Source organism: Nothobranchius furzeri, chromosome 14 (assembly GCF_043380555.1).
Source record: "Nothobranchius furzeri strain GRZ-AD chromosome 14, NfurGRZ-RIMD1, whole genome shotgun sequence".
Classification (NCBI taxonomy): domain Eukaryota; kingdom Metazoa; phylum Chordata; class Actinopteri; order Cyprinodontiformes; family Nothobranchiidae; genus Nothobranchius; species Nothobranchius furzeri.
Window position 1 is genome coordinate 49,938,545 of NC_091754.1, and position 16,418 is coordinate 49,954,962.

The window sequence follows — 16,418 nt, forward strand, 5'->3', positions numbered from 1 at the left end:
AGGCGACTCCAGAGGCGTGGATTCCCAGCACCGCCGTCTTCTTAAGGTTGAATCAGCTCTTTGCCTTTAGCTCCACTCTCACCCCGCTGTGCACAGACATGTAGCCTTCCGTTTTTATTTGTGGGCGCACACAAAAAAGGATGAGCCGTGTAGCGGTTTCTAATTATAGCGGCTCTTATTTTTCCTTATTGCTTTATGGATGCCTCTGGAATGGTGTCCTGTCCAGATAGCGTGGGAATATTTCAGTAGCGAGAGGCTGTAGGATCTCTGGACTGGATGCTTCAGCATCCGCCTGCAGCAGAGAGACCGTCTCGAGGTTGTAGTCCGAGTCCAGGTCCAGGTCTGTGCGTGGGGATGCGCGTCCTCCAGCCGCTACAGAAGACCCTCCTCTCTGCATGTCGGATTTGACTCCAAGGAGAAGAAGAAGGGGCGATGCGGGAGTATAAGGTGGTGGTGCTGGGCAGCGGTGGGGTGGGGAAGTCCGCGCTCACGGTCCAGTTCGTCACCGGGACCTTTATAGAGAAGTACGACCCGACCATTGAAGATTTCTACAGGAAGGAGATCGAGGTGGATTCCTCTCCGTCGGTGCTGGAGATCCTGGACACTGCAGGCACCGAACAGTTCGCCTCCATGAGGGACCTCTACATCAGGAACGGCCAGGGCTTCATCCTGGTCTACAGCCTGGTCAACCAGCAAAGTTTTCAGGACATCAAGCCCATGAGAGACCAGATCATCAGGGTCAAGAGGTAACACTCACTTGCAAACACACCAATTCATCATGTTTTAAAAGAAGAAACTAAACAGCAGACTTGTTAAACTTTCTGGAGTTCCACCTGGAGCTGATCAAGGCCTTCTGAGAATCGGCAAAATCAGATCAAATACAGAACAACTTTATTTTATTCTATTTCACTTTTCAAAACTAAATATATCACCCTTTGCATTTTTGTGTTAAACTTATCTTATTTTGGGGCACCAATTGGGAAAATATTATAAGCAAAAATGACCTTATGGAGAGGAGTCAGGTTTGGGTATCTTGTTAGGATGCTGCCTCCCCAGGGAGGTATTTCAGGCATGTCCTGCCAGCAGGAGGCCCTCTGGTCAACCCAAGACACGTTGGAGAAAGTACATCTCCGAACTGGCCCAGGAACGCCTTGGGGTCCTGCTAGAGGAGCTGGTGGAGGTGGCAGGGGAGAGGACGGTCTAGAACTCCCTAGTTGGGATGCTGCCCCCGCGACCCGGACCCGGATAGGTGGAAGAAGACGAGACGAGAGGCAAAAATGACCTGCCACATCCTTCAAAATTCATGTGTAAAATAAGGATATTACAGTTGAAAGTTAAACCTAAATATTCAGATTTAAACTTTTATATTTCAAGTGGAAAAAGTCAGAATCTAATTCATTTTGAATACATTTAAAATGAATGTTACATTTAAATGTTGTAATCTTAACATAAATGGTACCATTATATAATGTATTAGGGCCACCCTAACAAAAGGACTGAGCCATTGTTTAATAAAATACAATAATAAGTGTTATTTAATCCTGTTTATACATTCAGGTCACTTTGTATTAAAGCTTCATAAAGTATTTTTAACATTTCATAAATACAGAATAGTACCACTAAAGTTAGCTAGCAGACTAAATGTTTATACTGCTTACATTTAGATTCAAATGTTCATTTTTAATTTTATTATTTGAATCTATGTTTTAGAACATTTATATTATTGTGATTGTCCAATCAAATGTAGTTTAAAAGGTTTACACCCCATATTTATTCCACGATGAGCTAAACGTAGCAGTTTCTTTATTAGATGTTTTTATCAACATTCGGCGCCCCGTAGTTCATCGGAAAACGTACGTCACACGATTTAACGCGGAACAGCTTTGGTCTGTGACTCAGTCGGTTGGATGAGCTCATCCCAGGGCCGGTGTGATCTCCTGGGATGATGGTGACATATTGGGATCTTTGGCTCCGCGCCTCTTTTGATTCGTGTGCGGTCTTAAAGGCCTCCTTGGGGTCTTGAGTGGACGTGATGATTAATTAGCCACAGAAGTGATTCTTTGAGTGAGACGTCTGATTGCATCTTGCGGCAACTGATGCAGCCCTTTTCCAGCTCTGTTTCTGGAATAAACCGGATGACCTGACTGTAAGCAAAGGGAACTCCTTCCACATGAATAATATAACTACGGTGTGCAATAGCCTCCAGTCTGCTGCCTCCGGCCCTCCAAGCCTTTGCCCTCATTTTACAACGCAGAGCTTCGGGTTAGAAATATCTGGCTGAAACGATCTCTCTATGCAACAATTAGCTCCTGCTCTCCATTAGCTATCTTCCCTCCTCCCAAACTTGTTGCTGAGCCAGCAGCTGCAACAAAAAAAGCACCACACGGAGATGTGCCCACTCGCTGGAGCTTAATGGGATTGTGCTGGGTTAGGAGCCAAGAAGACATCAGGCCTCCATTAGGGAGTCACATAAACCAGAATGCTTGTGCAGGACTGCCCGGGTGGGAATCATGAGCAAAACGTGAGAGATCCTAACGCACCCCTGGGTGAGATGTTGTCTCTGGAAACAACATCTGGGTGTAGCCAGCCAGACAGCCGTCCCGGCAATCTAATCGTCTCCTCGCTCCTTCCGACGTGGAGGTTTATTGTCCCCTCGTCCCAGGAGGAGAGAGGACGTTCAAAGCTGCATTTTCACGCTGCACTGATGCTGTGTCTAATAGCAGGAGGTGAGCGCCACGCGCTGCTGAGGAGGAGGCTAAACTACGTATCCCAGGGGGCACTTTGGTGTGGGCACCAAGTAATTTGTTGACCAGAGGCTTGTAGTGTTTTCCATGCAGTTGTTTAAGCAGCCAGTTTAGCCACGTAGCCCTTTACCTGCCTGTCAACCAACTGGTAGAGCATTTCTTTAGTCCCTACGTCTCATTGAAGCATTAAATGGAATTAAGAAAAAAATACTAAACTAAAAATATACTAAAAAATATGGAAATGTTAGAAGAAAATGCATAACATTACTACACAGCTTTAGCATTACCCTAATATTACTGCAATTATTATTTTATTAGTTTTATTAATTCCTATTACATTAAGGTCCTTACTTCCCCACATCAAAAAATGCAAAATGGGAATTTTTCCATTGTTTTTTCTTGGTGAGGAAGTTAAAGGGTCAAAATTGCTCGCTAAAATAAGAGCTTCAAGTAGGTTACGACCTGTGTCTTCGACCCTCGTCACGTCAGAAAAAGCCCGTCTCTTCTATGTTCCAGGGAAAACCAATACTCGTTGTTCCCGCCCACTTTATGTTTGGACCGCCCACAGGAAGAAGAGAGCAGAGCTGATAGCTGGTAGAAGCTAGCCATTAGCCGCTCGACAACTTGGTGGAACAGGTTCAGGCTTGTGTTGTTTGGTGAGATAAAGAAGAAGAGTGGTGTTGCTGTTAGCCAATCAGAGGTGACTCATTTGCATTTAATGAATATTAATGAGTAAGACTTGTAATCCTGCAGATTTTCTGCTCCCCATTTTTCTAGTTAACTTCTACCCCCGAAACAGGAGCACAGTAACTGTTTCCCACTAAAGAAGACTCCCACTAGACTAGAGACCACAGCAGATTTATTGCAAAAATGTTTTAAATGCACTGAGCTTATGTAGTAGAAGTCTTAAGATAAAGCCTAAATTAGACAGAGATCGCATTTTAAGACATTGGTTTACTTCAGCAGGTGGCAGAGTTGAGCTGTTTAGTGGTTAGCAACGGTGTTGATAAAACAGAGGAGAACTGCTACAGAAGCTCAGAAAGCACCATGTCAATCATTAGGTCATTTGCACATTTATTTTATTGGTGTTCTGTGTTATTTAGGGAATAATGACGGTAATTTGATGTGCAGACAAGCAGCTCATCGACAACGTGAGAAAGCAACGTTAAAAAGTCTCAAAATCAAGAATTCCTTTCTGGTTTATCGTCTCTCTTACTGATTTTCTTTTCACCACAGAAGCCAACAAAAACATCCTTTGAAGTGTATCTACACATCTCCATTTAGATTGTACTGGTACTTGCTGCAGCTATGGCGCGGGAAAACGGATTGTGATTCCAGATCCCAAGGGAATGCAAAGGGAGGATATTTTTCTGTTTTTCCACAGAGGCAAAAACAAGCAAAGGGAGATAAACCCTGTGAGACCTGTGAGGCTTTTCAAATCCTAGAGCTCACACAGATTTCACAATAAAAGCATGATTTGAAGTTTTTGAGTCACAGAATGTTAAACTTTCTGTAACTAAACTGGCGTTTTGGATATATTTCGGTTTTTATTTAGTCATTGTTTAAAAGTTGGGTCACTGTTCCTGGTTAAAGAAGTTCAAGCTAGCAACATTTTAGAGGAGAAAACGATTCAAAGGTCTAACCCCCTTTTTATAGGCTCCGCCCTAGAGGGACAGAATCTGATGGAAAATGGTATAACAGCAAACTCTACAAGTACTGTCAAACAACCATAAAAACATAACATTAGCTTACCTTTTCAACCCATTGTGAGAACTGGGCTTATTACACTGAAAACCCCCTTTCATTGCTTCCGCTCAGGCTACACAACCATAAACCGATGTAGCGTGCTAGCTAATATAGCTAGCATTGCTCCGGATTCACTTCCTGTTCAGCTGCTCCAAACTGCGAAAACAAACTTTTCCTACTCCCATAAACTTTACATTTGTTTTACAGTTTACATAGAGAAACATGAATATTTTGGTCTTCTTTCATCTGCTGTAGGACTTATGGTTTTCTCTAAAATCCTTTCAAGGGCAGAGTATGCCCCCAAACTCCAACAGGCTCCCATAATTTTTCAGCGCCGACTTTTCTCTTCAAACCTAGAAGTTGAAAGTAATTTCCAAGTGTCACATCTCTTATATAAAAGACAGAACACACATTAAAGTTGACACGTGTAACAAACAAATGCTTCTGCCTCTTGTTTTTCGGGGATCTTGTCAACCCAACGTGTGGTTTTTACACATTGGCTGCTTGTTTGGGGTTTAATTTCTACTTGGTTTCTGCTTCCTGCCTTATAAGGACTGTAGCCAAGTAAGAGACGGGTGTGGTTATCTTGGTGACCCTAACAAGCCACGGGCAGTTACAGTGGTGACCCTAATGAATCACTGGCTGCAGCTTTAACATTTCTGTGGATTTTTGTGTTCTTTGCACAAATCACGCTTCCTCGTGTACTGCAGCTAGGATGCTGCTGGCCTTTGGGAGTAAACAACAGGCTTAGTGCTGTAGGTGCTGTTATTCTCATACAAAGCTGCCTGTCGAGCATTGTAGCAGCTCTAAACATTAATTAACTACAGATGCAGAGGGCAAAGAGATGCTGCAGGGCCAGAGGGCTTCTTCGTGTTGGAGACAACTAGTTGTTTGTTTGCTGTTAGCATGCGTGTTTGCTCTTCTGTGGGGCTTGTGAAAATGGTTGAGTTAAATCACTGCAGATATTTAGCACAGCAGGTAGTCCAACTAATCGCTGCAGCCAGAGGCTAAGTGGAAAACGTTCAGGCTTTCATTTCTTTCTTTGTGTGATTAATTCTGTGCATGTGGCAGGGTTACGTGTGTGTATTTTTCCACCCAACACCCCGTGGAGGTAAATGTCGCCGATTAGTTTAAGATTTCACATGCTTTTTGAGGATGATGATGATGACGTCATCCTGCAGCTGAAAACGTTGATGTGGAAGGGGAAAAAAGTTCTAGAAATTAGCTCTAATACGCGTGTAAATTTTTCTTCTCCCAGCCACCTGCTGTTGTCAGCTCTTTAAATCCAAATGGCATCTCTCCCCGAGGCGTTTTGAAAACAACAAACAATCTGTAGTTTCCACCAAACAATTCCAGCATATTCCAAGTCTTGGGCTGAATCAGGAAAACTTTAGCCTTATTGGACATCTTTTGCTGCTTTTGTTTATGTGGTTAAAGCCCCACAGACAGAGTGTGACGCTGGTGAACAAGCCTTTAAGGGTAAAACGCTCACAAAGCTGGAGCACGCTGTGAGATATAAATAAAAACACATTGATTTGCAAGTCCTTAAGGCTTTATTTAACAAAATCACCAATATCATCAAATAAACATGTCATAGTTTCTTTTATTCATGACAGAAGTCATTTCTTTCTAAGTGCTCAGATGGTAATAAATCGAATCTTATAGTTAGGAAGACCAGCTAGGCTTTTGTCTAGGTCACTGAACAGTAGACCAAATCTTTGCAACGTTGTGAGATAATTGATGGCAGAATGAACCCACAGATCAGGATTTCTTGCTCCAATCTGAGACCCGGAACAGGCCGAGAACTCACTGGTGGGATTATTCCTCATCTCTGGCTTTGGAACACCCTTGAATCCCACAGGAGGAGTTGGAGAGTGTCAATCAGCAGGTTTATTCAGTAAGAGTGAAAGAATTATTGCCTTGGTGCGACTTAAGTCAGACTTTTGAAATGTGTGCTTACACATTAGTCTGGCAACATCCCAAGTTATCCGAGCTATGGTGGGTCTGGGCACTCCCTCTTTCATAATATCATCACCAAAAACTAAGTGAATCTGATATCCAACACCATCGAGCAGTAGACTACATATTAGAGATGTCCGATATTATCAGTCTAACATTCACATCGGCCGATATCAGCATTTAAATGTAATACCGAAAAATATCAGTATTGATTTTCAGTCTATTAATGACAACATTTACACACCATACACACAGTTTACATCAAACTCTTCAGCTTCATCTTTTCTCTCTCAAAATGTTAAAATATGACAGACCTGGGGTTTAGTTTTCGAGATATGTTAGTTTTATTTGGCACAACTTGTGAAGAAGTTAGAATTTATAAATGGAGAGGATCTGCACCCTATCATGTTAGCATGTTAGCTATCTGTAGCTAGCCAGCTAGCAAACAACAAAAACAAGAATCTTCACCCATGGATTGTGTTTCTTAACTGAAAATCTTTATAAATGTTTTATCACCAAAACTGCAACTTACAGAAATAGAAAAAATAAATTACTAACTAATACACCAATCTTACCACCACATGCTTTTGCTACGTCTGTTCCACCCCCACCAGTGCTTGCTTATCCTTAGCAGGGTTCGAATTAAAGTGGAGCCTGGCTCCCTAGAAAGGGTGATGGGCTCTCCCAGACGCCCTGAACTGACACACCTAGGGGGAGCCCTAAAATGATCCAGTGTCCAGGTTAGTGACCCCTGTTCTAGAGTGTAACGATGTCCTTGTTGTCAGTTTCTACATCCATGTTCTAGGTTTCTCAGTATTTGTAGCCAAACCAGTAGTGTCAAAAGTCCACATGGTCACACAGCGGGACGTTGACCTTGGACACCTTAACGGACGACGTGAGAGGTTGAGGGTTGACATCATCACCACACGGTGGGATGTCAAGTGTTGACCTTGTTATGAAGTCATGAAAGTGTTGATTTTAGTGAAAGATTCCGGATAGTTACTGTTTGAAACTGCAAGAGCTTGCTTTGTGGATTGTTTGGGTGGGATTAATGTGGAAAAAATACATTTTAGTTTTCTTTTAAGCAAAAATAAATGCATGGCCTTCAGGAAAGGGTCTATGAATAGGCAAATATCAGTAAGTTGAGTGACTGATAAATTGACAATTTGGATCTCGTGATCTTCGTCAAACACGAATGAGGAGTCAGCAACAAGACATGGACGACATTTGTGGGAGTTTACGAAAAACGTAAGCAACTTTGCGCTGATTCTCATTTTCTTCGTGGCTCTGGAATTTTGAACGTCAAAATAGACACGAAGACGGATCTCGGGAACCCGCCTCGAACCCTTCCAAACGTAGTTTCAGTTTGCCCAAAAGCGAGAGAAACTTCAGACAAGGTTAGGAGTTGGTGACTACATTGCAGATAAAATGAGGATAAAAGGCAAACAAACAAAGTCATAGTGAAGACACTTGTGTCTACACTGCCACTGGAAAATTTGCGTGACATTTGTAGCAATGTTGCACCAGTTTAAATTATCCAAAGGATGTTCTTTTAAACTTACTGCATTTCGAAGCCGCCTGGAGATGATCTACAGATAGAAATATTGATCCTTATAGCTTAAGAAGCTGTGATAGACTCCAACATCTTATCCCAAGCACTGCCTGATGTATTATTCACTAATACACGACACGGAGCTTTGCTGCGTGGATCCCTGTGGTACCATGCTCCTTCATGCTGTGCTGAGCAGCTTCCCATCATCTGGAGAAGACGGAGCGGTTACACAACAAACAATCTCTGAACAAACTCCCTAACCCCTTTCTAGAGGAGCTGGCTCTCCCTGTGTCTTTGTAGTTAAATATAGTTTCTCCTGCATTGCTGTCAGATTGCATTTGTCAGTGCGATGCTCTCCTTGTTCCCACTTCACACCCACTAGACTATGGCTTTCCGAATCCAAGATGCTTGTCCTGATGAGGTCAGCAGCTGTAGGGATGGGAAATAGCAAACTGCAGGGAGCTGTTTGCATGGAGAGTTTTAAAACGAAAAATGCTATCTTCATTCATACTCCTGGATGGAGTTGGTGAAGAGTCTAGAAGATGTTTGGTTTATGAATACTTGAACAGGGCCCACGAGCATCCTACAAACTAGTGTCCAGACTCGTTTCCTTCATTTTCCTGGCCACTCTGGAGCTCAGTGAGATGTTTCCCAGCTCTTTTCCACACCTCAGCTCTTCTCACAGAAGAGCATTGTGGCAACATGCCACCAATTTGTAGAAAAGGGTCTAATTCCTCAATAGGACCAGCGAATCAATAAGCTGGACTTGAAAGCACTTAGGGGTGATTGATGGTTGATGCCATTAGCTGGTACCTGTTGTGACAATGTACCCGCCGTAATCAACGTTTACTGCAGTAATTTTATAGGAGGACGGGTCCAAGTGAGATAAATATGTTCAGTTTAAATAAAGTGAACAGTAGAACTTCTTGATTTTTTTGTTTACGACCAGCTTAGTTAAGCCGGTTTGGGCGCTGGACAACAACTGTTGGTGACAAATGCAACCCCCTCTTGCCAGGGATTTTCCAAGATGTCTTGAAAAGTTTGCAAGGCTTCTCACTTTCCTCACCTGCATCACAGGGCCTACCTATACAGGGAGTGCAGAATTATTAGGCAAATGAGTATTTTGTCCACATCATCCTCTTCATGCATGTTGTCTTACTCCAAGCTATATAGGCTCGAAAGCCTACTACCAATTAAGCATATTAGGTGATGTGCATCTCTGTAATGAGAAGGGGTGTGGTCTAATGACATCAACACCCTATATCAGGTGTGCATAATTATTAGGCAACTTCCTTTCCTTTGGCAAAATGGGTCAAAAGAAGGACTTGACAGGCTCAGAAAGGTCAAAAATAGTGAGATATCTTTCAGAGGGATGCAGCAGTCTTAAAATTGCAAAGCTTCTGAAGCGTGATCATCGAACAATCAAGCGTTTCATTCAAAATAGTCAACAGGGTCGCAAGAAGCGTGTGGACAAACCAAGGCGCAAAATAACTGCCCATGAACTGAGAAAAGTCAAGCGTGCAGCTGCCAAGATGCCACTTGCCACCAGTTTGGCCATATTTCAGAGCTGCAACATCACTGGAGTGCCCAAAAGCACAAGGTGTGCAATACCCAGAGACATGGCCAAGGTAAGAAAGGCTGAAAGACGACCACCACTGAACAAGACACACAAGCTGAAACGTCAAGACTTGGCCAAGAAACATCTCAAGACTGATTTTTCTAAGGTTTTATGGACTGATGAAATGAGAGTGAGTCTTGATGGGCCAGATGGATGGGCACGAGGCTGGATTGGTAAAGGGCAGAGAGCTCCAGTCCAACTCAGAAGCCAGCAAGGTGGAGATGGAGTACTGGTTTGGGCTGGTATCATCAAAGATGAGCTCGTGGGGCCTTTTTGGGTTGAGGATGGAGTCAAGCTCAACTCCCAGTCCTACTGCCAGTTTCTGGAAGACACCTTAAAGCAGTGGTACAGGAAGAAGTCTGCATCCTTCAAGAAAAACATGATTTTCATGCAGGACAATGCTCCATCACACGCGTCCAAGTACTCCACAGCGTGGCTGGCAAGAAAGGGTATAAAAGAAGAAAAACTAATGACATGGCCTCCTTGTTCACCTGATCTGAACCCCATTGAGAACCTATGGTCCATCATCAAATGTGAGATTTACAAGGAGGGAAAACAGTACACCTCTCTGAACAGTGTCTGGGAGGCTGTGGTTGCTGCTGCACGCAATGTTGATGGTGAACAGATCAAAACACTGACAGAATCCATGGATGGCAGGCTTTTGAGTGTCCTTGCAAAGAAAGGTGGCTATATTGGTCGCTGATTTGTTTTTGTATTGTTTTTGAATGTCAGAAATGTATATTTGTGAATGTGGAGATGTTATACTGGTTTCACTGGTAAAAATAAATAATTGAAATGGGTATATATTTGTTTTGTTAAGTTGCCTAATAATTATGCACTGTAATAGTCACCTGCACACACAGATATCCCCCTAAAATAGCTAAAACTACAAACAAACTAAAAACTACTTCCAAAAACATTCAGCTTTGATGTTAATGAGTTTTTGGGTTCATTGAGAACATGGTTGTTGTTAAATAATAAAATTATTCCTGAAAAATACAACTTGCCTAATAATTCTGCTCTCCCTGTAAGGGGCAGCAGTAGCTCAACAGGTTGAGCGGGTTGTCCAGTAATTGGAAGGTTGCAGGTTCGATCCTGGCTCCGGACAGAGAATTCTGCTGTTGTGTCCTTGGGCAAGATATTTAACCCATGTTGCCTGCTGGTGGTGGTCGGAGGGACCAGTGGCACCTGTGCTCGGCAGCCTCGCCTCTGTCAGTGCACCCCAGGGCAGCTGTGGCTACATTGTAGCTCATCACCACCAGTGTGTGTGTGAATGGATGAATGATACACTGTAGTGTAAAGCGCTTTGGAGTCCTTACTCTGAGAGGCGCTATACAAGTGTGGGTCATTTATCATTTAACTTTTATGATGATGAAGTTTGGAAAAGTTTACAACAGGAATTCCCCTGATGGAAGCTGGATTACATCTAGTTGGCCAGGGAAGGCCTTGGAATTGTGCCAGTGGAGCAGGTGGATGTTGCTGGCGAAAGGGCGGTGTGGGCCTCTCTGCTGAGGCTGCTACCCCTGTGATCTAGATTGGGATAAATAGGTGAAAACAGACGTGAGGAAGTTTCAATTAATCCAAAAGTGTGAGAAACTTTACATCTGCAACTAGTCAACCAGTAAGAAACTGGCTTTTAAACTGAATTATGAGTGCTATAATTTTGTAGAAGATCACACACAAGTATTTAAACAAATCAAGAGAAGGACCTTAATTATTTATTTTTTTACCAGAGGTAATTGCATTTTTCTCGCCACTTGGGGGCAGCAAAAACAAGCTACTTTAAAGCTGCAATAGGAAATATGTCGAAACAAGCTAGCTTTGAAACGCGAACACAGTCATGGAACACCAACCCTCCCATCGGGTATCATCCCTGTTCCACGTCTATCAGAAGCAGAAACTCACATTGCCAGAGGAAACAAGATAGCTCTAAACACCAGTTGCTGTTTTCTGCATCCAAACGTCTTTTGTTGTCCATGACCTCAAATGGTGTTTTCCATTTTTGGACTCTGGTATTTTGTCATAAAGTAGAAGTGGTAGAAGCCGGCTGTTTCTCTTTCTCTGATTATTATTGGAGAACCAAAACATATTTATAGCTATACTACGTTAGAATGTTATTAAGTTGCATGAAAGCATGTTTTAAGCTAGCTTGTTTACAAAGTTAACCTTTAATCTACTTGACATATCTGCCTCAAAGTTGTTTAGTCAAAGTTTTAGCGAAGTGTTGCAAGTTTTCATTCTAAATTTACAAAGAAGCATCTGTTTTGAGTTCAGTCTGAAAAAATAAATTGTGGCTCGAAGCCACCACGTTAGCTTGAACCCAAAGCTTTGTCCTCAGACTGCAATTGTCTGAGTTTTCTGAAAAATCACCTCATATCAACATTCTTTTCAGTGACAAAAAGCTAAATATTCCAGAAATGCTAGCCTAAAAACGAAGCAGGTTCTAGAGTAGAAACTCCTTGTGTCCATTTTCTTTTCCTCATCCAGCGTAACAGGTCCAGGAGGGAAACCCATACGTCCCTCTCTTTGAAGCTCTGCCTGGTGCAATCCCAGGGCTTTCCCAGATCAGAGAGTACCTGAGTCCATCCAAGGTGCTCCTAACAGTGGAAAACCTCCAGTGGATTGAAACCAGGAAGCTCCTTAAACTTGAACCACCTCAGCTGACTCCTTTTGATGAGGAGGAGCAGCGGTTCAAATCTCAGATCTGATTTCAGCCACTTTTCTTAGGGAATCTCATTCCTCGTCTCATCACAGTAGATGAGGCTGAACCAGAGAGTCAAAAACCTTTTCCTCCCTACTCACCTTCTTCTTAACTCCAGACACGCCCCTTTAACCGCTGGCCCACATCTCATCTCCATCACTCCCAGATCAGAGAGGATTCCATCTTTTTAAAGTCAAGGACATAAAACGAAGTGTAGCCGTAAACAACATCACAACACCGGAGCCTCCGTATTTCTACTTATTGTAGCTCTATCTGATTTATTTGCACCAAAACTGTAAAAAACAACTAAAACAGACAACGATCCAACATCAGTGTCCTACGAGGTGTTTTACATCAAACGGTATTGTCCATTATGAACATATGAAGTGGGAAATGGTTTCTTGAAAGGCCAACATTCTTGTCACCGCATGTGAGAGCAGCACATTAGCTTTATTCAATTATTCAATAACTTATCCATTACATTCCCTAAGCCTGGTTTCCTTGTATTGATGAGCTAAGAGGGAGGAGAATGGAGGATCTCATCTGTGAGCTGCTGAAGAAGAAAGCTTCTGATGCTTTATGTCACGCTTGGCGCGGGATGGGGACGATTCAAAGTGAAGAGTTAAAGATTTTAAACCACAATCGCGAGCCGTCTAATGCATATTTTAGCGTGTATCCAGGAATAAACGGAGCAGCAATGTATTCAAACAGAAACAGGCCTCCTGCTGGTATAACACCAGGGGAGCCTCCTGGGAAGCTCTAACTGAATGCAGCTCCACTGTGCATTGTTCTACACCGTTATTGTTTCAACTTCTAACAAGTCCTGTATGTAGGCCATGAAAATTCACTCACACGTAGGAAATGTAGTCTCTTCTTCAATCATCTTTTTACGGGTAAAATGTTGGTGTGGATTTTCATTCATCCATACCTGCGAGTTAGAAAAGGCCATAAGATTTGTTCTCTTGATGCTTCACGACAATGTCGTCCAAAAGGCTCACAGGTTCGCATCGTGACTTTTTTTCCCAATTCAATTCAGTTTATTTAAATAGCATCAGTTAAAAGTTTCCTATATGAGAAAGCCCAGCAGATTATGTCAGCGTTTGTCCAGCAATCCTCATGCTAAGCAAGCACGTAGCGACAGTGGTAAAGAAAACTCCCTTTTAACAGGAAGAAACCTGCAGCAGAAGCTGGATCAGTGTGTGCAACTGCCCGCCGCAACCAACACCTGTGGAAGAACAAACTCTCCGTGACTTCACCTTTAGTTTAGTTTATTCATTTATAAAGCACCTTCAACAACCTTATCAAAAGCCAAGGTGCAGAACACAATCCTAAAATCACACGATAAGAACAAATATGGTGTCGAGGAACATTTAAACAGAATTAAGAAAAGAAAAACGAGCATAAAATATTTATGTTTATTTTATTCATGTTTATTTATTTAGCAGACGCTTTTATCCAAAGCGACTTACAATTTATTACCTATAGGGCATGTTGTGATCTGTGGGGGAAACCGGAGTACCCGGAGGAAACCCACACATGCATGGGGAGAACACGCAACTCCACGCAGAAAGGCCGCAGCCGAGTTTCGAACCTGCAACCCTCGTGCTGCGAGGCAACAGTGCTAACAACTGTGCCATCATGCAGCCCAATATTTATAGGGAAATCCATTGAAACTAGGGATGCACCGATACCGATACTGGTTTCGGTATCGGTGCAGATACCGATACAATACTGGTATCGGTACCGGTAAAAGTTAACCGATACCAGGAACCGATACCAATGCAGTTGCTTGAAAATGGCTTCACTGTAACTTGTCATTTCTGTTCACCTAATATTTTAGTTTTGTGATGATTTCTATTGATATATTTTACTTTTTAATCTACCTCACAGTCTTTTCTTGTTGAAAGCAGAGAAGAAAATAAAACCTGTATTCCAAATCATTGCATTTTTTTGTGTGGTAGAAGTATCGGTATTGGTAATTGGTATCGGCGAGTATTCAGATCTAAGTATTGTATCGTATCGGTTTGGAAAATGTAGTATCGTTGCATCCCTAATTGAAACATAAAATTATAATAAAAAACATGGTAAATGAGATAAAAACAACAACAAATACCTCTCTGATGGGCTGAATTTGAAGCCCAGTGGGCGGTTATGATCACCGCCATCTTGGCTGTTGCACACGTCTCTCGAACAATGCAACACGGGCAATGAGGTAGAGCTGAGAGCAAGGCTTTGAAGATTTCAGTCTGCCATTACTCTCAGCTACAAGCTAACTTGGCTAACCAAAGCAAACTGAGCTAACCAAAGCTAACGGAGCTAATGGAGCTTTGAGCAGCCGCTCTGTGGGACGGGACTTGTCGTCTTCAGGTCCAAGCCTCCGGACCGGATGAGCAGGGCAGGTGGGATTGGAGTTGATGAACAGCCGGGTTCTAACCAGGTCGTAGGCTGAGAGAAAACCAGTAATGACCCAGCCCAAACCCGTGAGAAGTGTTCGGGGGGGTTGGGTGTGCTTGGTGTGGAACCACGTATCAACTCACCAAGCTGCAGAGTTTCTGTGGTGTCCCTCAGAGAGCTCCATGGGTGACAAGCACAGCCTCAGACTGCAGTGAGCCGGACCCACGGGACACGTGACCCCCACACTCTGCTCCTCCGCAGTGGTTGGAGATGCGTGTGGACACTGCCACAGAAGACAGGGAGATGATACCAAAACTCGGTCTCCCTCTGGCGGCAGCTGGCTCCTACTCTTCAAACATGCTTATTACTGCTGATAAGTTGTTTTTTTTAACATAGGAGTCAGTTGGACTTTACTCTGTTTTGAAGTTGGCCCCTAGTGGGTGAGGGAGGAACTGCAATTTTTGTCACTTCCTGGTTGGCTTCAGATCCAGCAGCCTGGGGTTCCCCCTTGGCCGTGACTCACTGGGGGTTTGAGAAGACACACACAAATAAACAAAACGCATAAGTTGCGTGACCTTACTCTGCTTTTTGTGTGCTTGCAGGTACCAGCAGGTGCCAGTGGTGCTGGTGGGCAATAAGGTGGATCTGGAGGACGAGAGGGAAGTGTCCCCCAGCGAGGGCCAGGCACTGGCAGAGGACTGGGGCTGCCCTTTCATGGAGACGTCGGCCAAGAGCAAGACGATGGTGGACGAGCTTTTTGCTGAAATCGTCAGACAGATGGACTTCTGCCCTCTGCCCAGCCGAAGAGAAACCTGCTGCCCCACCTGCAGCGTCCAGTAGCAACCTGATAGAAATTAGAGTGCAAATGTATTTGTGTCAGTTCAAAAAGAAAGTTAGAGGGAAAACCCCTGTTGTGCTATTCAAGTTCTACCTGCTTCCTGTATGTGCAAATTAAGGCCTGCTCTCTGGACAAGAGGTTTGTGGGAAATCACTCACTGACAAAGGCTGGGGGGGTGTTAGATTTAAACATTCGTCACTTCTCAGACATTGAGAGAACAAGCAGCACTTGACCTCCAGCACCCATCACCGTTCTGCTGATTGTTTCGGAGTGATTTCCCTGAGTTTCCCTAAAGCACCGTGGTGCCAAAGCCATCAACCAAGAGGATAAGTGGTGCTAAATGCTTTTTGGAAAGCAGCCATAGGTCAAAGCAGGTATTATTAGTTTCTTCTTCTTCTTCTTCTTCTTCTTCTGCTTGTGTTGTTCTCTTTGCACCTTTGGGACATATTTGACTGTGCAAGACAGACACTACACAGAGTTCATTTCACAGCAGGCCCGCCTAACTAAGAATGAATGAAAAGATGAACGAATGTCTCAAAAAGAAAATAAAACAAAAACGCACCTTTGGGGGGAATTCATGCTGAAGGTCCCAAATGCTGACATACTGTGGATGATGTGTGCATGACGCTGTAGTGTCACACTGACATTGAGTACAATCAACCACACCCAAAGAGACAGCGATCAGTCAGTGGTTCAAATGTACAACACTCGTGTTTTCACACTGCAGACAGAACAAATGCCTTGTTACATGTTTAAGATAAGCATCAGTGTCAGTGTGTAGCTAATCTATGCTAATTCACATCAGATATGTTAGTAGTTTGATGTCAGAAACACTTATTTTCAACAAAAAATAAAACTTTATGCAC

General features: G+C 43.2%; 1 protein-coding gene across 1 annotated transcript; it reads left to right on the top strand.

Moving 5' to 3' along the window:
• Positions 1-265: 265 nt before the first annotated feature.
• LOC107381091 (ras-related protein Rap-2a) lies at positions 266-15,690 on the top strand. The gene is made up of 2 exons (XM_015952614.3): positions 266-746; positions 15,317-15,690. Exons 1-2 carry the CDS (start codon positions 433-435, stop codon positions 15,552-15,554), a joined length of 552 nt encoding a protein of 183 aa, XP_015808100.1. The 5' UTR covers positions 266-432; the 3' UTR covers positions 15,555-15,690.
• Positions 15,691-16,418: the final 728 nt, after the last annotated feature.